General features: G+C 42.4%; 1 protein-coding gene across 10 annotated transcripts in view; it reads right to left on the bottom strand.

Annotated features, from left to right (window-relative positions):
* Nucleotides 1–12,834: 12,834 nt before the first annotated feature.
* Nucleotides 12,835–25,806, bottom strand: part of SEPTIN10 (septin 10) — a 53,087-nt gene continuing 40,115 nt past the window's right edge. For all 10 annotated transcript variants that reach the window (XM_083610809.1, XM_083610808.1, XM_083610807.1 and 7 more), the window contains 9 exons: nt 25,422–25,608; nt 22,962–23,123; nt 22,693–22,789; nt 21,388–21,544; nt 20,634–20,669; nt 18,027–18,159; nt 15,057–15,247; nt 14,692–14,854; nt 12,835–13,302 (listed from right to left, as the gene is read on the bottom strand). In XM_083610809.1, the coding sequence (XP_083466935.1) occupies nt 14,728–14,854; nt 15,057–15,247; nt 18,027–18,159; nt 20,634–20,669; nt 21,388–21,544; nt 22,693–22,789; nt 22,962–23,123; nt 25,422–25,608 (1,090 nt within the window). In that variant the 3' untranslated portion in view covers nt 12,835–13,302; nt 14,692–14,727. The remainder of the gene's footprint in view (nt 13,303–14,691; nt 14,855–15,056; nt 15,248–18,026; nt 18,160–20,633; nt 20,670–21,387; nt 21,545–22,692; nt 22,790–22,961; nt 23,124–25,421; nt 25,609–25,806) is intronic.

The following is a 25,806-nucleotide window of genomic DNA, read 5'->3' as shown; positions in this document are numbered from 1 at the left end:
TTTTTGCACTGGGCGAGCATGGCAGGCGATTGGATTGTGCAGAGATGTCCCTGCCAATCTTTGCCTTCAGAGAGAGAGAGGCCATACGAGATTGTAGCCAGATTGTGGCGCACATGATCAATATCTGCACAGTAAGCAGTCTGGGCATTTTCCTCCACGGAGAAACACATTATCTAGTACAGAATGTTGAGTCGCAACATACAGTTGGCTCTTTTGCACAAAATAACAGAAGGATCTTAGTTGTCCATGCACAGACCTTCCGGGCAACATGCACTCCTCTGGGCGCTGGGTGTAAATTAAGGGAATGTATATGTCATAATTGGCATCCTGTCATGGATTTCCTTCCATTATGATGTACTCAGGCACAACCGTGGTGTTTGCGAACCATTGCTACAGCAAAGCCTACAATATCTCAGCAAAGGTCATCCCCCTCCCCCGCCCCACTCCCCAATTGTTCATTAGTCATAAAGTGCCATCACTAAATGGATACAAAGTGATTTATTTTGCCATTAGTCTTATCTGGCTTTCTAAAGCAGAGGCTTTAATGAATATGCAAAAACCACATATATTTTATAATCTCCTCCATTTGATGAATGAACCCCTCAAGACAGCTGCCTTTAGAAAATTATGCATATTTTGGCTTATTTCGCCTGTTTAAAACCCACCATTAGTATTTTCCCCTTTTCCTGACAACTCTGGTGACGACTGCAAGATGCTACTCTCTTCCTAAACTCCCCCAAAAGTGCTTTGCGGGAAAGGGAGGAATAATGCAACGTTTGTTCCCATATCAATAGAAGGCACACTACATTTTCCAAGGTAACAGCAAAGATAATAAGAGGGTGTAATAAAAAGCTGCCATGCGGCTCCCAGCTACCCAGGGAGCCATCGGTTTCAATTAAGAATACAGACTGTGGCATACACTGAAGGGAACCAAAACTCAGTTTAGTGTCATTATGGTCCTGTCCAGATGAGCCTTTCCTTCCCATTTTCACATCAAGAGGACTTCTTGTCATCGTAAAAAGATCAAGCTTTATGTGTTGTGCCTCAAATCCACCTCTCCCTGAACAGAGCAGGGAACCTCGTTTCTGTTTTTCATCGTGTTCTGTAACGTCAGCACAAACAAAAACAAAAAAAGGTGTTCGGGATTAGCTTGAAATATGCAGCATGGGCAGAAAAACTATCTGTCTATATTACATTGTTCTAGTGTTGTGGCCAGTCTGCAGGTCATCGTGACAGCAGACGTGGTCCAAAAGGAATCCAAGAGTGCAGGGATCTGTGATGATCGAAATAAGACACAAACACACGCACCCACTCCGAAGATCAGGCACAGTACGCAGCAAAATAACTGAATGGTATTTACTTTTGGATCACACAGGGTGGGATTCAACTGAGTTTTTACTCAGAGTAGACTCATTTAAATAAATGGATCTAAGTTATGTTCATGAACTGCAGTGGGTCCACTTTGAGTAAGTCTTAGTTGAATGCTACGCATCATTTAAAAAAAAATAAAGTTCAGAATTCTGACAATGTTATGTTTCTGTAAGGAAGGGGGTGGGGGAGACCCAAATTCCTTTAACTCTTAGAAACTTGGAACGGTATCAATGCTCAGTCTCTTTCTGTGAATTAAAATAAAATCAGGCTCTTTAGGCAAAACTATAGAAGCACAATTTGATGCATCTACATATATTTTTTTGTTTTGGGGAAGATATAGATGGTTTTAGCTGAATACCACTCAAAGACCCAAATAGTAAAACACACTGAATTTGAAGAAAAGAGCCTCAGCCAGTTTAAATGCAAATTTAGCTTTTAAATAGAAGTGCAAACCATCTTGCAAAGAAGTGCTATCATTTAAACAGCTGGCGTGATAGCTCAGCTGGTAGAGCATGAGACTTTTAAATTGAAGATCATGGGTTCGAGTCCCACATGGGACAAAAGATTCCTGAGTTGCAGTGAGTTGGACTAGATGACCCTTGTGGTCCCTTCCAACTCTACAATTCTATGATATGATGGAGCAGGAACTCCATCAAAGACAACGAAACCCTGCATGATTATTTTCCTCCTCCTCTGGCCCCTTCTATCCTAATCTGCCTTGGAACAGACTTGAAGGCCTCATTATCACCTCATTTACTTGGCAAAAAGAACAAGGAGGGCCCATCAATTACCCAAGCAGTCTTGATGATGCCATCACTCCTCCTTTGGAAAAAGCTCTGCTCCTTGGTGCTGTTCTTCCACTCCCCCATTGTATGGTGTGTAGACAGATAGCTTTCCCAACGTATGAACATTCTCCACGCCCGTTACCAGCCTTGTTAAACACAACCAATCCTGTGTTTTCCTTCCTTCATATAGTCCTTCCTGCATGTCAAGCAGCTGCACACAGTGGATTTTGCAAACAGAAGGAGGGCTTCCTGCCAGTGCTACCTTTCACTTAATAAAATTATGGCAAATCCAATATGCTACCCTGAACATTCTCCCCCCCTCCCTTTAATGCCCTACTTAAACGTTCATCATAGCCTAATAAACATAATTCAATTTTCCCATTTATTTTTAGAATGTACTTTAGGAAATCTATCTTGATATTATTAGAAGGAGGGCAAGTTTAGACATCATACACCTAGGCTGTTGTTCACGGAAGTCTCTTGCTTCCCTTCCATGTCCCTGCCTTGTGCTTTTCTTGCAGCCAGCAAGGGAAATACGGGTGAGGTTCCTAGCCCTCCAAAGGCATATACCCGCAATTTGGTTTTTAAAATATTTAGCCCCAATGGAAGGGCCTTAGCTCAGTGGTGGAGCATCTGCTTTATATACCAAATGTCCCAGATTCAATCCCCAGCATTTGCAGGTAGGGTTGGGAAAGATCTCAGCAGCTACCAATCAGTGTAGACAATCGTGAGCTTGATGGGCCAATGGTCTGCTTCAGTGTAAGCAGGGCCGGCCCAATACATTTTGGTACCCGAGGCACGCCACAAAAATGGTGTCCACCCCCCAGGGAAGAAAGGGGGAATCAAGATCTCTACATCGGGGGGGAGGGGGTATAAGATCAACATTGAGAACAGAGAGAATCAAATCAACCCTACCCACTGGTTGAACTAGTAAGCAAAGGCCTTCGCAGAGAGAAAGGGCCTGCTCTAAATTGTGGGGTGTGAAAAATAAGTAGCAGTCAAGTACAACATTCTTTGCCTAGGGTGGACATACAAAGGGGATGTTTGTTCCAGCCAGTCGAAAACTTACTGTTTGCTCCTGGGCTGGAGCATCTTTCCTTTTGCATGTGACTAGAGGTGGGCTTGACCTTACTTGTTCAGGTAACACAAAAGGACAAGGCAAGCAGCCATCTCTCTCTCTTTTTGGACCTCATCGTTGGACCAGCAGCTTTTTAGCCAATGGAGGACAAAGATACTATCTCCATATGGGATAGACCCACATGTAACTAAGTCTGCCTTCAGGGATCTATGATGTGAGTAAACTACTTTTATGTATCTTAAACAAGATTGTGGCGTGTTCATTCTTTTTATAGGGATTAAAGGGGAACTTACCAGGAATGTTATTGAGAGGCTTAAACAAGCCTGAAACCAGCTACCCGCTGTGCGTTTAAAAGGGGAATGTAAAACTCTGCTAAGTTATAGAACTTGCTAGCGCAAGTAAGGAAGGATATTATTAAACAATATATCCTTTCCTGCCTCCCTGAACATTCCCACATAAATCGCACCGGGTGGATGTAGCGGCCCAGAAGAGCCCAGAGCATAGCTGTCAACGTTTCCCTTTTCTAAAGGGAAATTCCCTTATTCCGAATAGGATTCCTCGCAAGAAAAGAGAAAAGTTGACAGCTATGGCCCAGAGGCCAACTCCTGCCACTTCGCCCCTGAGGGTACAAGAAGACCAGCAGAGCCTTCTTTTCACAAAGAGGCCGCTGCGGAGGCAACATGGTGGATGCTGAGGCAGCTGCAAATCCAGTCTCCAAGGAGCACACCACAGAGGTTGGCGCCTGTGGATCCTGCCGCCTAAGGCAGTCGTCTCACCTTGCCTCATGGGGAGGCCAGCCCTGAGTTTACAGCCACTTCCTATTTTCTGTGTTCTGTGATCAAGGAGAACCTGAATCACAGGGCGAGATTGCCTATTTGAATATATCCCTGCAACTGAGAATAATCACTGAGGGATAGGATTAGGCTTTCTATATTCTAAATCACTGCAGTAAAAACATGCAATTTTCTCACAGGCGACAACCAAACCGCTCGAATATTCACTTCAAATAAGCCATGGCTCTATGCCATGAGCTGCATGCTGACCTAGATGGAAGGTCTTTAGCACTGGCTACTTATTGTGTTCGCTCTGTAAGCCTCCACAACTCTCCACATTTCAGCCGGCCCGTTGCCCTTTCTTCCCTTATATCAATTTCTACTCCCTTCTCACTGGGCGTGGGAGCACCAAGTCCCTTTTAAAACAGAGTGTGGAAGTGTACGCTTAAGGCAATAGTCTGTGGCATCCAAAATATGTGCTCAGTCAGATGCCTGGAAACTGGAAGACCTATTGCTATTTCTGCCCTACACAGAGGGAGTCAACAAGTTGAGGAATGCCCAGCGGGTTGGTTGGAGGTAGCTATGAACATTGGCTACACACATTTGGGAGGTAAAAAGTTGCTGGCTATAAATAAACATATAGATTTACCCCGGGGGGGGGGGACGACTGCACATGTCCATCAGCCCTTCCCAAATACAGTGGTACCTCAGGTTACATACGCTTCAGGTTACAGACTCCACTAACCCAGAAATACTGCTTCAGGTTAAGAACTTTGCTTCAGGATGAGAACAGAAATTGTGCTCCTGGCAGCAGCAGGAGGCCCCATTAGCTAAAGTGGTGCTTCAGGTTAAGAACAGTTTCAGGTTAAGTATGGACCTCTGGACGAATTAAATACTTAAGCAGAGGTACCACTGTAGAGATTTCATGGTGTTTTCTTTTTTTAAAAAAAAAAAGCACAACAGACCATATACCAAGCAGAATATTCTCTAGCTTGGTGGGCAGGGAGAAAATAAGTACCGTATTTTTTGCTCTGTAAGACTCACTTTTTCCTTCCTAAAAAGTAAGGGGAAATGTGTGTGCGTCTTATGGAGTGAATGCAGGCTGCGCAGCTATCCCAGAAGCCAGAACAGCAAGAGGGATTGCTGCTTTCACTGCACAGCCATCCCTCTTGCTGTTCTGGCTTCTGAGATTCAGAATATTTTTTTTCTTATTTTCCTCCTCCAAAAACTAGGTGCGTCTTATGGTCTGGTACGTCTTATAGAGCGAAAAATACGGTAGTCCGTTTGGAGAAAATAAGTCTCCAAAAGCTGCAGATTGTTTCTTTCAAAATGACAAAGAACCTGGGATGATTCAATGCCTTGGAGCAGCCTTTGCTGATTTGGTGGACTTTAGATATTTTGGACTACCACTCCCATCTGTCCTAATCAGCCCAACACATCTGGAGGGCAGCAGGGTTGGCAAAAGCTGCCTTAAAACAACTTGCTCCTTTTTCAAGGAGACAACCTGGAGCTGTTGTGAAAGGAAAAGCAGGAGCAACTTCAGAATGGTCCAAGGCGCCAGAACCTCAACTTCCTCCACCACTTGGCATTCTGAATCCATCCTTCCTTTGCATCGCTGGATACAGCATCCATCTTTCAGAGTTGTTTTATTACTGCCTTGCTCAGTTGGGAGGTGAAACAAAAAAGTCAATTAGATCAGCCATTGAACTGGGACATACTGTGTGAGTAATGGCCTGCATCGGTAGCATGCGCAGCCGAGATGCTCACAAAACAGCACAGCTTGCCACTTCAGCTGGCCTGTGGCCCATCTATTAGCACCCATTCATCATTTCAGAGGGGTTGGGAGCGGGGAAATATGACGCTGGAAGAAAATAAAAACCTGAATGGCAAAAATGGTCAGGAGAATGGACCTGAGAAAAAGGGAAGGTGGGCATGTTAAGACTCTTAAAACACCTGAAGGGATGTTGCAAAGAGGAGGGCAAAGACCAGAGGGCAGAACAAAATCTAATGGGCATAAACTACAGTGGTGCCTCGCAAGACGAAATTAATTCGTTCCGCGAGTTGTGTCGTCTTGCGATTTTTTCGTCTTGCGGAGCGCGGATTCGCTGGGTATTAACGGCTTTAAGAAAAAGGAAGCAAACTCGCAAGACGTTTTCGTCTTGCGAAGCAAGCCCATAGGGAAAATTGTCTTGTGAAGCAACGCAAAAAACGAAAAACCCTTTCGTCTTGCACGTTTTTCGTCTTGTGCGTTTTTCGTCTTGCGAGGCATTCGTCTTGCAAGGTACCACTGTACAGGTTCTGTCCATTTTGGTTCTCTCCATTTCTAATTCTTCAAATCTCAAATTCACTTCTACAAATTTTGCAATTAAGAAAAATATCCTCATAAAAACTCAGAAGCATTTATACAGCATATTCCTTCAAATAGATACATTCTATATGCGTTGTTATGTGTTTAAGGTTTTATTATGTTTTTATATGTGTTCAAAGTCACCCAGAGTGGCTGGGACAATCCAGTCAGATGGGCGGGGTACAAATAAAATAAAATAAAATAATAATAATAATAATTACTAAGTTTCCAGACTCACACACCTCTCCACTTCAATACAGGGATCCTACAAAGTAAGTATTTGTACAGAGGGAGATTTTTTGCCAGCACAGATTCTCCTTCTGTTAAAGTGTTATTGACCCCTTTAAAAAAGGGGGGGCTTGCTTTCCTATAAATTTAATTGCCAATCTTCACTTCATTTCAATTTGTAAAATGACCCTTCTATATTACTATACACAAAGCAGTTTACGGCAACAAAATACACAGAAAACACACACCTTATAATAATCTGATCCAATACAGAAAGTCCTAATAAAACATAACTTTAAAACAGAATGGCTTATATGAAATAAAGTAATATTCAATAATCTATTTGAATATAATAGAACAAGCAATCTTCCTTTCTACACTCTTAGTCTCAATCCCCCCCCCCTTTGTTGAACATTTCTTTCGACAGATTATCAGGCAGTAAGAATTTTATTGACAGATTATAAATAAATTGGATGAGACCTAGGCAGGTTAAACTTGAGGCAGTCTCCCTTTGAGGACGATTTCCCTAACTTAATTTATCTTGTCACATTGCCAAAATAACTTGACCCAGGAGAAGGTTAAAAAAATTGTTTTGATTTTTATCTGGTTCGCTTGATGAGGAGCAAACTACATGGAAAATGTTGCCTAGCAACCCAGTATCTATTCCAAAATGGAGCAGAAAAGAAATTGCTTGCTGGGACCCTCCATTACCTCATCATGAGGGATACAGAACGGCTCCCGACTTAAATGCCTGAGATTTGGAGCTTCCAGTTTATACTGTCAGATGCGAGAATCGGATGGCTGATTTGAGCTGACCTTCCTTGCTTTCATTTACGTCACTTTTCATCACAGCAGGCCCTCAACAGCAGGGCCAGTTCAAAACATTTTGCTACCTGAGGTAAATCACCGGCTGATGCCCTCCTCCCGTTCTACGTGAAAAATTCAGAACTGGCAAAAGGACAGGGATATTTACAATACAGTCAAACCAACAGTAGGGACGCGGGTGGCGCTGTGGGTAAAACCTCAGCGCCTAGGACTTGCCGATCGTCAGGTCGGCAGTTCGAATCCCCGTGGCGGGGTGAGCTCCCATTGCTCGGTCCCAGCGCCTGCCAACCTAGCAGTTCGAAAGCATCCCCGGGTGCAAGTAGATAAATAGGGACCGCTTACTAGCGGGAAGGTAAACGGTGTTTCCGTGTGCTGCGCTGGCTCGCCAGATGCAGCTTATCACGCTGGCCACGTGACCCGGAAGTGTCCTCGGACAGCGCTGGCCCCCGGCCTCTTAAGTGAGATGGGCGCACAACCCTAGAGTCGGACACGACTGGCCCGTATGGGCAGGGGTACCTTTACCTTTACAAACCAACAGTGCTGGATAGGGACGGGACAGGAGCTAAAGCTTACAGAGTTTTTCTGTATGTTTGCTAGAGAGAACCCTCTGAAATATTCTCCCACTGTTCCCTGTCAAGGCGAGGGTGTAGCGACATATATTGTCCTTACCTACCTGGGCACATCCTCTCCTCTTTCTCTTCCAACTTCATCATCAAGCAAAAAAAGGTGAGAACCACTGCTAAATCTGACCTACGGCTCAGACCCCATCTTAAGCTAGACTAAAGTACGTCCTTGTAACTGGGCTGCCATTTTAAGCCTGCCTGAACAAAGCTGCTGTATCTGTTATTCCGCAACAGAAACTCTGAGTGAGTAAATGTTATTGCTATTTTTTACAAGACTGTGTGTTTGATTATTGTTTAAAGGCAGAAATACTGGGAGAATCCAGTCTGCCTTAAAGCATCCTGGATGATTTCAACCAAAAAGGCTAAAACTAGCCTATCTTTTAAGCTGCAAAGGGATGCACTCTGCTGAACTCACAAATGTAAGGAAGGAAGGATAATGTCTAATGAATGTATCCTCTCTCCTAGCATCTATTCACATGCCCAACAGCAGAGAAGGTCAGGAGGGAATAGGGGCTAGTGGTTTCAGCAATGGATTTAGTGTTCTGAGCAGCTAAACACCATTATTTTAGGTTACAGTCAGTGAAGCCACCTTTTAATAGCACCGCACTGACTTTATGCCCACCTCCTGAGCACAGCTGAATGTTTTGGTTTTGGCTTTTAATGCTCCTCATGGCTTAGGACCAGTGTATCTCAAGGGATACTTATTCCCACAGGAACCTACCAGATGCTGAGATCTTCCTGAGGGGCCCACCTGGCATCAGATTGGGAAGAGGCTGCATTTACCAAAGGAGGAAGCCACAGTCCCTTTTTAGTGGGGTGTGCGTGTCAGGGTGCTTATTGTTGGAAACCCTGGAAGCCAAGACCCAAGTCTGAGGCAAGTACTCTTTGGTGAGAGAAACGCAGCAAAACACGAAGCAAATAAAAACGTGGAAATAAAGGCTGCAAGCCTTTTAAAATGTGGCTTTTTCACTGAACTCCAAAGTATCCCACTTCCCTAGCACACAGGTAGATGAAACTAAGTTATACGTAAAATGGGTTACTTACAAACCTCGTTAAAGGTTAGATTCATGTGTTTTTCCATACAGCCGTCCGAAACAATACACAGGCAATTAAACGTTGCTTGGTTACAAAATGGTAAAACCCTAGCTTCAGACTCCTTTCTTGTCTGAAAAATAAGCTGGCTAATGCCATGCAGCTGAGCAACCAGCTCAGGCCTCCTCACACTGACTTCACATGTAGGCTGAGTCCAACCAAAGAAGAAGAGTTTGTATTTGATATCCTACACCACACTGGCTCTCCAGTGTGGCCATTTCCTTCCAAAGTGAGGGGAAGTGACATAGGCTGAGCCTGGCCAGACAGCTTACTCTATGGTATTAACCTATTCATACATTAAGGAGACTAAAGCATGTTGTTTATATGAGGCTAATTCTTCCACAATTGCCTCACACTAGTGTGTTTAGTGTGAATATGCAATATGACCTTCTAAACTGCCACATCTAAGCTCTGCAACTGCCTTCTCAGGCAGGCCCATCAAGGCTCTTTACAAGTGACCTCCTGCTGAATGGCCACAATCATCTGGATCCAGCACGCTTTTGCCCTGCCAGCCTGATTGATCATCCATATCATGAGACGAGAGAACAATCTTTTATTCATAGGTGTTTTGGATTTAAGCACTGAATCAATCCATAAATACATCTCGAAGCCTAGAGGAAGCTACTGATTTTAGCATTTAAATGTATGAATAATACACAAAGGGTTAGGATGTAGATTACATAAAACTGTTAATTAAAATGAAGAAAAATATCTAGGGCATTTCATTGCTAGTTTGCAATGATTGTGCAATAGGAAGCGATGAAACAGTGGCTGTTGAGCAGCATCTGCTGGTGATGCTATGCATAGTTAGTTTAACAACGTGAGTTTTGACATCAGAAGCCTATCAAAATAAAGTATAGCAAATTCCCTATCCACTTTAAATTTTTGTATTACTAGATATGGAACATGGAAATGCTAGATTAACTGAGACTGGTGTACTGAAGGCATTAATGTGTCTCACTAATGTTTACAGGGCAAAGCAATGAAATGTAGCAGAACAAACAGGATGTGCCCAGGAACAGTGCAGTTGGGAGTGACCACTAACAAAAAACAACTGGCCAGGAAATATAGTTAATTCCCACTTCGTTAATATACAAGCCGCCTAGCTTCTCTTTATTCCTATTTTCCACTACTGTATTAAGGAACTTGTGAGTTTTGCCTAAAGGTGGAGGTGGATCTGGCTAGCAGCTGAATTTTTATTTTCAAATACAGGGCATCAACCATTATATGTTGCTTCTTCCTAGAAGGCTTGGGTGCAACCTGCCTACCAAATAACATTGTTATTTGAATGTCTCTTACCTTCTTGCTGTTTCCATCTTAGGTCTCCTAAATGATGAAGATTCTGTGGCTTCAACTCAGCAAACTTTCTTCCTCTCCACCCTCCCTCGCTTGCTTGCTCTGTTCACCATTTACCCAGATGAAGAGCCCTGGGGAACTCAAAAGCTTGCACTTAACACAGGTGCAGACCTCAAATTAACCACTTAATTGATGGCAGCTGGGTTGACTATGGTCAAACTTTGGAAAGATTTGTGTTTATTGGTATCACAAGGTGTGTTATATAGCATTCATGGAGAAACTGACTCAGAAACTGAGAGTTTTCCTTGCCATTTCAAAAACAGATATTTAATTCAACATAGTAGTCCTATATTGCTTACGTTAACAGTGAAAATAACAGCACCTACCTTAACACTATGAGAATATTTGGAATGCTTAATTCTGTCAATGTTATCATCTTTTACTTTCCCTTTACAGGATCTGCCTCATTGTACTTTTATATATTTGGTTGCTTGCAGGATTCTTTCTTTATCTTGCCTCCCATCTCCTCCCCCCCTCCCCCCCCCCGCTTTACATTATGGGCTTGGTATGGTGTCTAATTCATCACATTTACTTCGCTTGTCTTACGTATACGGATTGCTGGTTAGGCAGGTTTCGGATGGGGATTGTGTTTTCTCAACCATTAAAAAGGTTCCCTTTTTCCACTTACAAAATACAGTTGTATTTGGTTTGCAATTTTATATATATATATATATATATATATATATATATATATATATATATATAAAACAATGAATATATACAAAAAAGGAGACTTGCACACTATTTTGTGATATTTTGGTTGTCCTACCAAGGGTATTGCCCTGATAAGAATTTTGATTTTTTTTTTTTAATGCCTTTGCTTTTTATATACAAAGCTTGTAGGCCAGCTCCCTTCCTGCCAGGCTATTGCTGGACTTTCATCTACAAATATTGTGATCTCTTTTTTAAAAACAAACCACTACAGTAAAAGCGTCTTAAAAGTATAACCTTGAAACGGCAGTTGACTTGAAACTGACAGCTCTGCACTCTCTTTTCTTCTTCAAATATTTCTGCGTTTGGGAAGGGTAGGTCTAACCAGGGAATTTTCTTTCAGCTAAAATTAGCTCAACTGAAAATACTGCCCACTTTTCAATTATTATTTTTCCTGGATTCCTTAAGTATCACACAGCAGAAAGAAAAGCAAGCACATCATAGGTGTGTATTACCCTCAACCAAACACTTTTGTTCATTTTGTTCCCACTGTATTGTAAGTTCAGGTCTCCCTTTACTGTGAAGTCTAATGGAAGGCTCTGGGATTATTTTACTAACCAAAGTCTCAGTGACATGGTGCAGGACATAAAAATGTGTTTCTGAAATGTCAGTCTGAGTGATAACTCTCTCTGCCATCTGCCTTAAGTTGTCACACTCTTCCTCATCTATAACCAGCCATTGCGTATCAAAAACCTGCTTTGACAAAACAATTCGTGCTACTCCCAGTTGCAGTGTAAAGGTAAAGAGACCCCTGACCATTAGGTCCAGTTGTGGCCGACTCTGGGGTTGCGGCGCCAGTGGCGTAGCGTGGGGGGTGCAGGGGGGGCCGGCCGCACCGGGCGCAACATCTGGGGGTTAGGGGGCGCAAATCCACAGGTTAGGGGGCGCAAATCCACGGGTTAGGGGGCGCAAATTACTTGCCTTGCCCCGGGTGCTGACAACCCACGCTATGCCACTGTGCGGCGCTCATCTCGCTTTATTGGCTGAGGGAGCCGGAGTACAGCTTTCGGGTCATGTGGCCAGCATGACTAAGCCGCTTCTGGTGAACCAGAGCAGCGCACGGAAACGCCGTTTACCTTCCTGCCGGAGCGGTATCTATTTATCTACTTGCACTTTGACGTGCTTTCGAACTGCTGGTTGGCAGGAGCAGGGACCAAGCAACGGGAGCTCACCCCGTCATGGGGATTCGAAACACCAACCTTCTGATTGGCAAGTCCTAGGCTTTGTGGTTTAACCCACAGCGCTACCCACATCCCCATTTCAGCAATTTAGCAAGGAAGGTCATTAAGAACTCTTGCCGTTGCTTTAAAGATATGTACCACTCATCATTTGAACTTTCTCGAGGCACTTTTTAAAGGGCACATTCATATTTAGAATGTCACTCTGCAGATTTATGGATTGTCAGTTTGCAAAGAACTCCTGGGCCTAACCTCGTACAAGGGGGCTTGCCCTCGTCCAGTGGGGTTTTGACTTTTCTTGGAAAACCAGATTCCCTTCTCAATACTTCTCAATATCTGTTTTCAAGTAAAGCATATGTTTGCATGAATACTGCTGTTGCAAAGGCAATCATGGTCCATTTTAATTTAAGCTTATCACAGAGCTAGAATGTGTATTTATTTAAAAAAAACATTTTCAGAAAAGAAAATGTTTTCTGAAACAGGTTTACATATTTTATTCAGTTCAATAAATGTTTCAAATGGGGGTATTCATTGATATGCAGTTAACACATTCAAGAAGCAGCAGTTCTTTAAAACAGTTGTAATATATAATCATTTCTATGCTAAGAGTATTCATAACACAAATAAAAATTCTTTTGTGGCACAGTGATCTTAGGTACAGCACTTAAAGTGAGTACAGCTTGGCAACAGGTATATAGTTTAAATGCACATCAATAGCTTAAAAGAACTGTCATTTTCTATATTTTAATACAACAACCTACAGTACACTATGTGATACTAATTATTTAATTTTTAATATACTTTTCCCTTTGTTAAACAGGAGTCAGTTTTCAAGTTAACTTGCATTAAAAAGGGGGAAGGTGACCCAAGTTTCTTCATAGAGAACTGTGAAGAATTTATTCTTGTATTTATTCTTCTTTCACCTAAAACCAAAGCTGAAACAGAAGGAGTTATATTAGGTATACCTTTTCTCCACAGAAAGCAAAGACTATTCATAAAGTATTAAAGCTTTTGTCTTCCATGTATTTATACTTATTTTGATGAATACCAAATGAAGAGAACTTGAACTGACTCAAAGGCAGAGAAATATCACCATGATACAGACTTTCTTTGACTGAATCACTTCAGACTACAATGAAGGTCCCTTGGTTCATCCAAAATTCAATGGCACACGAAGGCTTACAGCTTAGCCTTCTCCCTAATGTGATAGCAACAAATGACTAAAATAGGTACACAGGCTTCTGGAGTATTAAAAGTAGTTGCTAAATCGTATTTATATAATATGTGGCTATTCTTCCTACCTTTCTTTCATTGGTGGTGGACATGGGTTTCCCTGACAGATTCCAATCCAGTCACTGATCAAACTCAAACCTGCTTAGTTTCAGCAAAGTGTTTGCATCATAGCCCTTCGGAATGTGCCCTGATAATTGAACATTTAGTAATTTCCATGAATGTATTTCAAGGTTGAATTAAATCAGGGGTAGGCAACCTAAGGCCCAGGGTTCTCAATATGGCCCGCGGATGGTCCAGGAATCAGTGTGTTTTTACATGAGTAGAATGTGTCCTTTTACTTAAAATGCATCTCTGGGTTATTTGTGGGGCCTGCCTGGTGTTTGTACATGAGTAGCATGTGTGCTTTTATTTAAAATGCCATCTCTGGGTTATTTGTGGGGCATAGGAATTTGTTCTCTTTTTTTTCTTTTTCCAAAATATAGTCCAGCCCACCACATGGTCTAAGGGACGGTGGACTGGCCCACAGCTGAAAAAGGTTGCTGACCCCTGAATTAAATTCACAGGTGAGAGTAAATGCAGTGTGAATTGGTGTCTGTCCATTCCGTGGAGTTTCTCCTTCTGTCCCCTGCAGCCCAAAATCTGCTCTGTTTAGTGCAGCTTAAAAGAAATGTCCTTTTATATACACTATTCTCAGCAGGGGTTGGAGGTAGGAGAAAAGAAAGTCACATAGTGCAATCAGATTTCTGCTGTGCAAGTTTGTGGAAATTGTTCTATGTTGCCCAACAGTTACTACTGAGAGGCTGATATTTCTGATCATTTAATGACCTTGTCATCATTTGAAAGCAGATTTCTAGCATTAAAATGAATTGCTTAGCATAGTTATTCCTTAAGAGTAGTTGGAATTTTGAGCAGAACGGTTAGCGCAGCAAGAATCCCCTTCTCCACAATGTTTGTTTGAGGTTGTTTATAATTCTGTATTAACTTCTGTCATCGCCACAAAGACTTTTGTGAATTTCAGAATATTCCTGGAATGAAAAAAACACATTGTGGCCATATGGATCTGTTTTCTATGACTTTTAAACATAATATACCTTAACCATATAACGTTTTCAAACTGCTTCCAAATTCTATTCATGGTGCTCCCTGTGGGCTCGTTCCCTTTCTAATCTCTCTTTCTCTCTCTCCTCCTGTATATTCACAAATTCCTGATCTCTGACATCAAAGCACAGGAGCTCAAGCCGAAAACCTTGATCCCTTAGGACAAATATTGAAAAGAAGAGTTCTCGTAAAAGTGTCTGATAGCATCAGTAAGAGTTTTGAACAAGTTAATACAAAACTTCCCCCCCCCCATATTTGGTACCTGATTAATTTATACTGCTTAAAATATTTATCTGAACCGGACAGTGTACCCTGTCCTAAAATCCAAATCCTAAAATTTTATGGATTGATTACTTACTTTTTACGATCCTTATCTTTTTTATACCCAACAGTGGGCGTAGAGGGCAGTGGCCTCCCTTGGATTATTTCTGCGGCAGCTTTTCTGTCATTGAATGCAATAATTTCTTCTTCCAGGAGTCTTCTTTTCTCCTCCAATTTCATTCTCTCTTCTTGATCAAGCTGTTTTAAATGTTCAAACTCCAGCTGTAGCTAAAGTCAAGCACAAAAAGGTATCACTTCTGCCACAAGGTGGTAGCCTAGCACTTAATATACCATCTTCAGTAATCACAAGGTCAAATACAGAGACTGATTTCCTTAACAAGTGTCAGAGTTTTCACTTACTATTTTCATAGTTCACTTATTGACACAAGCGCGCTAAAACCTTTTCTTAGAGTAACTTGTAACTGATTTCTTTATAATGACAAATGTGGACATCAGTTTTACTTGTAAAAGCTTTTCAAGGGGGGTATCATTCTTTCAGAGCATCCCATAGTTAACTTCCCATTTCTTGCTAAATGAAGAACAGATCAAACATCTCCCAATTGAACAACACGGGTTACTGCCTTAATTAGCCCATCTTTCAATATGCATATGATACTATAAGTTATACTGTAAGCTTCTGGTCAACAATTTACTTTTAAATCAAAGGAGACTGATTTCAGTAAATTATGTTAGATCAACTTGTGATGTCATTTAGCATAGGAGCCAACTCTTAGGGGCCGAAGTCCCTTCGACACCCACCCCACCATAAAATATTTGAGAGCTGCCACACACACACACTCCCCCCAGTTGATTGACATTGCCATTCAAATAGTGTGTGTGTTTTAGGATCAATTATGCAGGGCAGGGCTTACCTGGGATATCCCAATATTTTATTCAAGTTGGCACCCCTATCATTATGCAATTATGAAAGGCTGTTTCTATTGTTTCCTGGAACTCTGATCTAAATCAACAGCAAGTTGCCACATGAACTTGATGATCCTTGTGTGCTGAACAGCTGGATAGGAAAATGGAGTCCCCCACAGATAAGATGCCTATTTCACCATCTAATATCGCTGCACACCACCCCAATGTCTGAGCAGTGCACAGGGGCACCAACGATAGGGGTGGACGGAGATTCAGCTCCCTCAATATTTCTGGGCAGGGGGCTGAGTCCCGTCCCCAATATTCCTCCCCCACCATCCCCTCCTCCGCCCCCCTCTCCTGTACAGGGCTGTACAGTTCCTTTGCGCCAAGCTGCAGCTCTGCTTCTGGGTCCACTGGCAGAGGAAGGGGGTGCAGTGGGTGTCATCCCTGAGGGGCCACTCGCGGTGCCCCCCTGGGGCGCTTGCCCCGCCCCTGCGGGTGGCTAGCTCCACCCCTGGGTGCACAGCCTATGCGTCGCTAACTCAGCCTCTGCCTGGGTCAGGTCTGACCTGGGAGGCGGAGAGAAGCAGAAGGGTTGCGGCAGCATTGCTGCTTCTCTCCTCAGCTGGGCAGCAAAGATTCTTGTACCCAGCTAGGCCAGCGTAGAGAATTATTTTCACCCTCAGCATTCTCCATGCAGACAGGCGAGCACTGGCCTACTGGGTGAGGGACAGAAGGCACGGAGGGTGATTTTCACTCTCTGCGTTCCCTGCTGCCATTGGGCAAGCGCTGGCCCATCAGGGTGGCGAGAGGTGCGGAGGGTGATTTTCACCCTCCTCGCTCGCCACCGCCAACCGGCGAGCACTGGCATGCCAGGTCACATGACACCAAGCCCCCTCAATGTGGGGGTCACCACCCCTGTCAGTGTGATATTCTAAGCCAGGGGTCAACAAACTTTTTCAGCAGGGGGCCAGTCCACTGTCCCTCAGACCTTGTGGGGGGCCGGACTATATTTGGGGGGGGCGGGGAAGGAATGGATTCCTATGCCCCACAAATAACCCAGAAATGCATTTTAAATAAAAGCACACATTGTACTCATGTAAAAACACGCTGATTCCCGGACCGTCCATGTGCCGGATTTAGAAGTTGATTGGGCCAGATCCAGCCCCTGGGCCTTAGTTTGCCTACCCATGTTCTAGGCCAGCGGTTCTCAACCTGTGGGTCCCCAGATGTTGTTGGACTACAACTCCCATCATCCCTGAGCTCTGGCCTTGCTAGCTAGGGGTTATGGGAGTTGTAGTTCAACAACATCTGGGGACCCACAGGTTGAGAAAGGCTGTTCTAGGCGTTTCAAGGCTCTGTTTCCTCAGAATGAGGGACAGCCAAGACTGTGGTGTATTTATGATATATGGTTTATTTACACATAAATATAACCTGAGGGGCTCACAGCATTAGTACCCCAAAAGGGTCTTGCTCCTTCCATAGCCGCAGCCTTGGATTCCAGCAGAAATCAGGCATGGCTCTATCTCTCTGGCTTCCATCTGCCTCTGGCTTCCACTTCACACGCATCTCAGCTCTGGCCATCATCTTTCTAAGTATGGCAGTTATCTCATTTGTATTATGCAAAGTGCTGCATTCCCGTTCTCAACCATAGCAAATGGGAGCAGAAAAAGAAATGGAGGGACCCAGCACAGCAACACTGCAGTAGAGACCATCCTAACCTCCTATAAATAAATCACATCAACAACCAAATCAGAATCTCATAACCTTCTCCTTAATGCTGAATGTGCCTAGCCAATCAGCTCCAGCTGCGTGAACAAGGAAGAGGAGGAAGGGCTCTGCCACTCATTGCGAGACACTGGGAAGGGAAGAAGAGGGAGGCACCATGCGCATGTGGACACACACAAACAAACCAGGGGAGGAGACATATTTGGGACACAGCTGAATATTTAGTTGCAAGTCTCCCTGGTCCTGACTCATGATGGAATTCCAGCCATGATCTCCAAAGAAGGGCTGTACAATGCACACCATTCTCTCCAGTGCATTCTTCACTAGACTCTAGCCATCTTATTCTGCTGCTCCACATAATGTCTTCAAGCTACCACTACAACCAGATCAAGAACTGTAAGAGAGATGGGCTTACTTCTCGCTCAGCTTCTTTCAACTGTACTTCTTTCTCTTTGACCCTCCGAACAAACCTTTGCCTCATCTCTTCTTCTTTTTGCCGTAAACTGTTAAGGAATTCAAGCCGCTTAGCTTCATAAGTCTCCTGCAGACTGAGGATCATAAAATGTAAAATAGCCTTCAGTCAGAGCTGGCCGCATTCACCCATTTTATTTACAAAACCCAACCACATTTGACCAGCTTTCCTGTGCATGAGAGACTGTGAAAGTTCACAGGGAGATTAAAAGTTCAAGGAGATGTTTTGCTCAAGAAGGTGTGCACTGGAGAGTTACACCTGGTTCATCTTACAAACCTTGCAATTAAGGGGGGGGCATGAGAACAGGTGTGGTCTGCTGTCTCACCACACTCACAGTGTTTCCTTTTGTTAAATTTATAAACTGGTTCTAAAAGCTCTTAGGACGGGACAAGCAGTGATGCTATGAATAGAATGCAGGGCAACAAATTAATCATGGTGAAGTGGACAAAGCATAGGTGGCCCTGGGCTTTTATTTTTGATCCTAAATGCATCTAACTTGGGGGTATACCTAATCAATTGAAATAGAACTTAATTTGAGAAAAATTTGGTCACTTCCAGATAACTTGTTTAATAAGCATTCAGCCTGATTTGCTTATGAAGAGATTAGACAACATAGTCATAGGGTATTTAATGTGCATTTATTCTGATTTCTTTGTGAGATTAGACAACATTAGGTCAAGCAAGTGTTATTCCACACTTTCCTGTTCAGCAGAGAAAATTCAGTTCTTTTATCACTGTGCATTTGCAGACCACCAAACAGATCTATCTACATCAACTAATGTACCCACTGGAATTATTGCCACATTTCAAAATCTGCAGTGATTATGTTTGACGGCAAAAGAAGATGTCATTTTCTCATTGTTTGCCTGGCTTTCTCATTCTTCTCCTCTTTACATGCCAGTCTAGAATCTCTTCTATCAGTTTTTTAAGCTTCCTCTCAGAATGCTGGATGTGTCCTTCCTTTTTGGCACACTGACAACTGGATATTCTCTCTACAAAGTCACTTTCCAGTAAAGAGACTACTCTGAACCAGACAAAGAGTAAAACTTGCTGATCTTACAGTTGAAAGCCGATTCCAATCTCACTTTAATACATACAATGTCAACAGCCAGAGGTCTTCCAACTATCTCACTCTTGGCATCTGTTAAGGAGTAAAGGTGCCTTTCGCTTAGAAAGCATTCTAATTCTTTTTAAAGGAACCCAGGTGTTAAGATGTCATTGTTGTAACTTTTTACACCAAGGGCAGGAGACCTGCCCCCCTCCAGATGTTGTTGGGTGTCCAGCTCCCATCAGCCACAGCCCAAAGCAACATCTGGAGGACCACAGATTTTCCACCCCGTTTTCCACCCTAACTAGGTTCGGCGTTAGGTGATATCATCTTATTGCACCAAGTCTAACTGCTGCATGTGCTTCTTCCCTGCTTTTAAACTGAGATAACAAAACCAGTTACAGCTTCTTCAAGTTCAGCATCTAACTGGATAGAAGCAGATGAAGCCAGCCCTTTGCAAATTGGTACCCATTCCTTTTTAGTCAGGCATATAACTTTTCCTAGAGAAGCAAATTTGGGAGGAACAGCTGGCTCATCCCGTTTCTAGCAACAACTTGCAATGCAAGATGTTTATTGGTTGGCTGCTATGGCAATTATGAGGCTACACCCCTAACCACCAATGAATCCATCCAGGTTAATGTCATGCTTCTGGCATGTGTAAAGGTAGGCTGCAAGAAGTATTGGACAAGTGGGGGGAGGGAGACCAAAGGCCAGTGCTGGATTCAGAGCAGCGTAGATGTGCCTTAGATGAGTGGAGGTAGAGCCAAATGTAAGTTCATCTCACAGGGGGGGTAAGAAAACAATTTACCAGCTCACATTGGAAGGTAAGTCTTCAACTCCTTACTGTTCAACAGGGAGAAGAACAGCAGCATCTTTTCAGAAAGGTTACATCCAAGGTGAGATTGTGTCCCCTTTTTTTATTCTGATCTTACCAACACAGTTAAGGCAAGTTAATTGTCAACTTCCCTGTTTTTACAGAACTATTATTTATTCTAGTCACAGATCATGTTCTATTGCAGAAGTTAAATGTTAGTACTGCAGCGACTACTGTAAATAAAGTCTGTTTTGAGGCCAGCACGCATCTCGCATATCTGTTTAGAACATCAATGAGAAAGAAAGAAAGAAAGAAAGAAAGAAAGAAAGAAAGAAAGAAAGAAAGAAAGAAAGAAAGCAATTTAATTGGTATTTAAGAACATAGGAAACTCCTTATACCAAATTAGGCTATTTGTCCACCGGATCTAGAAATTGTCTAATCCGACAGGAAGTGCCTTTCTCCGGGGTCTATGGTCCCCTACCCATATTTGTAAGATGAAGAATTAGTACACAGCTGGAGACATTATGAGTTGCACTTGAGGTAATTTAATAATAGTTCCAAATCAGTACTGGGATCATGTCACTATTGGTTTCTGTAAGACCAAACTGTCTCTTTCTAAAACACACATATACAGAGAGAGGATTTTAAAAACTTTAATTCCATCATTCTACACTATAAGGCAACATACCTTTCTCTATGAGTTGTCTTTTTGGAATCTGGAATCCTAAAAACAAAACAAAGATACAGATTTATCAAATTGTAGTGTGCTTCCACTATTCTGTCTAAGGAACCTGATTTTATGTTATCCTGGTTCACAGAAAGAAACTGATACCATTCCAAGTTTCTAAAAGTTAAAGGAATTTGCTGTTTTCTTATGGAAATATAACACTGAAAAAATTATGTACTTAATTTTAAAAATGATGGGTGGTATTTAACTAAGACTTACTCAGGGTAGATTTCAATCGTTAGTCCTTTTCATTAATTTTAATGGATCTTATTCTGAGTAAGTCTTAACTGAATACCACCTAAGATTTGTATTTACAACTATGCATGTGGAGTACACTTATAAAGCTTTCAGAAGCCTTGTACTCATATAACACAAAGCCAAAACATGGCTTAGACTTAAGTCAGAAAGAACAAGCACGTGGGGACCCAAAAGGAAAATTGCAGCCACTTCGCTCCTCCCCCAATCGTGCTGTTGCCATGCTACTTGGAGCTAAGCTATGGGGTCAGATTCAACAAAGGGCCCCCACTAGTGGAAGTCTGTGCAATAGCCCATTTTCCTTTCCCCCCCCCCTGCACCCCCATAAATTGGCTAAGGGGTCTGCAAACAGTTTTAATTACACACTTAAGATTCAAGATACCTTCAGAGAAGTAATTACAAAAGCCATGTTGGGAATTGGTTTAACTATTAAAAACATAGGAAAGGCTCGCTCTCTTACTTGATTTGATCAGTGTCTCGGAAGCCCATCTCTTCCAGTTTATACTGCCGGTACAGTTCATAATGAACAGAACAAGTTTGTTCTATCAAGTCTTCCATATTTGTACAAATCATCATTTCCCGGAGCTTCACGAAATCGCAGTGGTTCTCATTCTCCACTAATGAAATGAAATAAGATATCAGCTCTATCCTATTGGAATTTACCACGGGATGCAGGAAACACCCCCCAAAAGCCCTTTCACGCTGGGATTGCGGGGCGAGGGATTGCAGGGGGGCGGTATTGAGCAGAGGCAGTCTTTCCCATCCATCTCATACATTTTGCAAGGGTCCCCTGAACCACAAAGAGAGGCTTTCTGATGGGTAGCAGTTGCAAAGATGGGATCAGGAAATTCCCGTTCCAAATGCATCTGCCAGCTCAGAGGCAGAAGGGAGGTACTGGAAGGCAGAAGAGGTACCACCCCCTCCCTAATTCCTCACCATCCAGGCCAGATTATATGCCCTCACTGGACTTCTCCAGCTCAGACAACACCCCTCCAATTCATCCCTCACCACTCCCACACCATAAACGCCATAATTTGCAGAATAGTCCTTTAAAAGAAAGATCAGTTACTCAGAGTGGGTAGGGCTAATAAGAGGGTTCGGGCCAGCCTTTATAACGTCTCAGAAGGCTTCAGCATAATTCTGAGGCAACAGCTCTCCTTAAACTAATCCTAGCAAGCTCCGGCTGCTGTGGGCAATCCAGACTGCTGACAAGCTGCCTTTTTGCTTTGTGGCTGGTAAGCGTGCGTCCCATAATTTCCTGCTGAAATCTTGTGCCTTTTTAGATCATGAATGTTCTGTGTGCTGTTTCACTTTTGTTGCTGTACAGTGCAAGAGTGCCCTTCCAGATGGCAACAATACAATAACACTGGGGAAGTATCACTGTGCAACTAATAAAGCAGACTGGTTGATACATGGACTGTCCTGTCCTGTCTAAATCCATCACTAATGCAATATTATTGTGTTGATGACGTGTTGCAGAATGCGCCTGTGAAAAAGGAACAGTCCTGGGAAAGTAGGCTCATGGTACTGCTACAGATCACCAGTTTAAATCACAAAGCCTAGAATATTGCCTGGTTCACAAATCTGACAAAAAGATGTCGTGATCATTCACTAGGCTTCAAAAAGAAGAAAGCAGTTCTATAAAGATACTGCAAAATGTGAACTTTATCAGTTGAGAAGCAGACAACCATGCAATGTTACTATCACTGCTGACTATCTTAGGAAATTAATTCTGTAAAAAGTGAGAGTTCAAACTCTTTTTTACCTTCCACTACGCCCCAAGGATACTGGCGAGCTTTTACTGTTTTGTCTCCAACTTTTACCTCTTCCAAACTCCCCACTACTGCAAATGGCAAGTGTGCCTGCAAAACAGAGAGTAAATAAATTTGTATTGCTGTCAACACTAAGAATAAATGAAAAATGCAATATATACAACATGTAGCCTAATTACATGAAAGACCATCATACCTGTCAAAAATAAGGTGAAATCCCATTAAAATACTTACAGTCTAATACTTGTAGTGAAGTACTTACATTCATGTTAGCATTAATGTTAGCAATGCTCTCATCATCTGTTGGAAACTGATATATCTGGAGTCTACTACTGACCAGTTCACTCATGATGTTGACCTTAAACTGCTGTAGTTCAGTTTTAGAAATTGTATCAGCTTTGGCTATAAGGGGAATAATGTTCACCTATTAAAGAAATAAGAAGTATTGTATTCATAAAAGCCAAATCTGCAAGGAATCTGAACTTTTTAAACACAAATTACCATGTCACTGAAAAAGCAAGGTGCTTTTTAAACAGAGTAGCAAAACAGCTCTTCAGTACCATGAGCTTGCTAAAATAATAATAATAATAATAATAATAATAATAATAATAATAAACAACTTGCAGTTTCTACTTATCCGTATAGCTCACTTTTCCATTTTACCAGAAATACTGCGAAAACTTTACCAGAATAAAACATCATCATCAAAAACAGTTATCATCACAATTTTTTTTTGTTTTACCTAGGGCATTGATGTATTGCTTTTTGTATAATGTTTTATGTATAATGAATTACCTAACAAAAAGGCAACGATTTCCACAATGATTCCCTTGCAAGCAATTGTAGGCTTTTTGTACTTCAACAAAACGTACTGCTAGCTACTGTGAAATACGTTTCTTGTTTCTGGATGTGCCTTTTCTTTTGCCTTCCTCGTTTACAAACCAAACATATCCCTTGTGAGCTGACAGCATTTTAGAGCTTCTGAAGAACTATTGGCAAATGTAAGCAAGTGAAAACCCTTGATATGGTATGAATCACGCAGAGAACTAGCTTTCCTGTCTGCCTGCCATTTGGCTAAAGGTATAGGAGAGAATGTTTATATCGCTGCTCGGAGTGTAAGATTTTTGTACTCTATACACATTTCTATATGTCTTCCCTTGACTCAGCTACAAGCTAAAAAAAAAAAAAGGTCAGATTTAAGTCTTCCGCACATTCAAAATACCTGATTAGGATTTTTAAGGCAACCAATCTTCTGCCCTTAAAGTAAGGTCGGGGAACCTCTTTCAATAATGCTTCTTTATTATCTGGATGGAGGACAGAGGGGTGTGCAAGTGTGTGCGGAAACTAACCTACTTTACAAAGATAAAATCTGTTGCTCCTCTATCCCCTTTTGCCTCTGGCCCCATCCACCATTGCTAAGTGGCCCTCAGAAAGCTGCCTAGAAGGGGAAACGGCCCTTAGCTGAAAAAGGACCTGCACCTGTGCATTAAAGTTTATCCACCTATAGTCGAATGGAAATGCAAGTGGAAGAGTTGGGTGGAATTATGGGGTAGAGGTGATTGTGTGGAGAAGGGGAAAGGGTAAGACTGAAAGCGACCTAGTCCATGGCCAACATTGTCAAATCACATGTTTATAAAATGAGCTACTGATTTAAACTCCATTTAAACCCAGGTTAGGGACACGGGTGGCGCTTTGGGTTAAACCACAGAGCCTAGGGCTTGCCGATCAGAAGGTCAGCAGTGCAAATCCCCGCGACGGGGTGAGCTCCCGTTGCTCGGTCCCTGCTCCTGCCAACCTAGCAGTTCGAAAGCACGTCAAAGTGCAAGTATATAAGTAGGTACCGCTCCGGTGGGAAGGTAAGCGGCGTTTCTGTGTGCTGCTCTGGTTCGCCAGAAGCAGCTTAGTCATGCTGGCCACATGACCCAGAAGCTGTACACTGGCTCCCTTGGCCAATAAAGCAAGATGAGGGCCGCAACCCCAGAGTCGGCCACGACTGGACCTAATGGTCAGGGGTCCCTTTACCTAAACCCAGGTTGCCTTAAAATCCTGAAAATAATTTAAGGTACACCTCAAAGAGAGGTACAGCTTAGGCATAGGTTCATAGCCTCAGCCCCTTCCAGCGTCATACCCTTTAGGGAAGTTGTATTTGGAGACTGGTTATGGCGCTTGCTTGCCTGGATAGAGAGATACGTAGAGACCTTTAAATTTATGTGGTTGGAAAACAGCCTTCTAAAAGTCACATCCTTTACTCTTGCCATGTGGCTCCTGGAAAACTATTGACAAGGGAATGTGGTCCTCTGGCTGGAGGGCCCCACCTCTGGTTTTCATCATCAGCTAGAAGTAGGCCATATTGGAAGATAGGTACCAGACAAGACTAAAGTGACGACTGGCAAATGAATAAGAAGGCAATTCTGCCTATATAACTGTACTAGAGTTTTAACTTACTTACTGACGTTGCTGCTTTATAAAAGTCAAAAATTTAAATAGTCGGCTGAACCACTGTGATTTATTATTTAAGTATCTGCAAAAGACTCTGTACTTAAAATTTAAAATGATTTTTCTCACCTTCTGAGTAGCGCTTGTTTTACTTAACGTTGTAAGATCTTAAAAGCATGGTGAGCATTTATTTTAATTAGCAGGGAATATCTTGCACAAGTTAGAGCCTTATCAAATCACGACATAAAATACTGAAGTTGAATGAATTCTGGTTTTAATATCTTACCTTCCTAGAAAGATTTTTCATGGTTACTAAATCAAGAGTTTTAAGGGAATGCCCTGTGGGTGAAATAAAGTAGAGACACACATGGATACGAGTATCACGGTAATTATACAAGGAACGATTAATTTTCAGCTCTTCCTGGAGGTAGGCTTCAAACTGTGCATCTACATAATCCACTATTGGCTGATAGCTGCAGGGAAGGGGGAAAATATTTGACAAAGGACAAAGGTTGAGTTTAACTCTAATACACTGATAAACACAAATTGCCAAGGGACAGTAAAACAGCAGTGACATTAGTATAAATTCAGTGAAATTCTTAGGAAATCTTAGGAAATTATTCTCTAAAGTATATGCTCATAAAAAGACAAAGCCTCTTGACCTGAATATT

This window comes from Podarcis filfolensis, assembly GCF_964270895.1.
Source record: "Podarcis filfolensis genome assembly, chromosome: 4".
In the NCBI taxonomy this organism is placed as follows: Eukaryota; Metazoa; Chordata; class Lepidosauria; order Squamata; family Lacertidae; genus Podarcis; species Podarcis filfolensis.
Note: the sequence above shows the minus strand (reverse complement) of the source record. Positions and strands in the feature narration are given on the sequence as shown.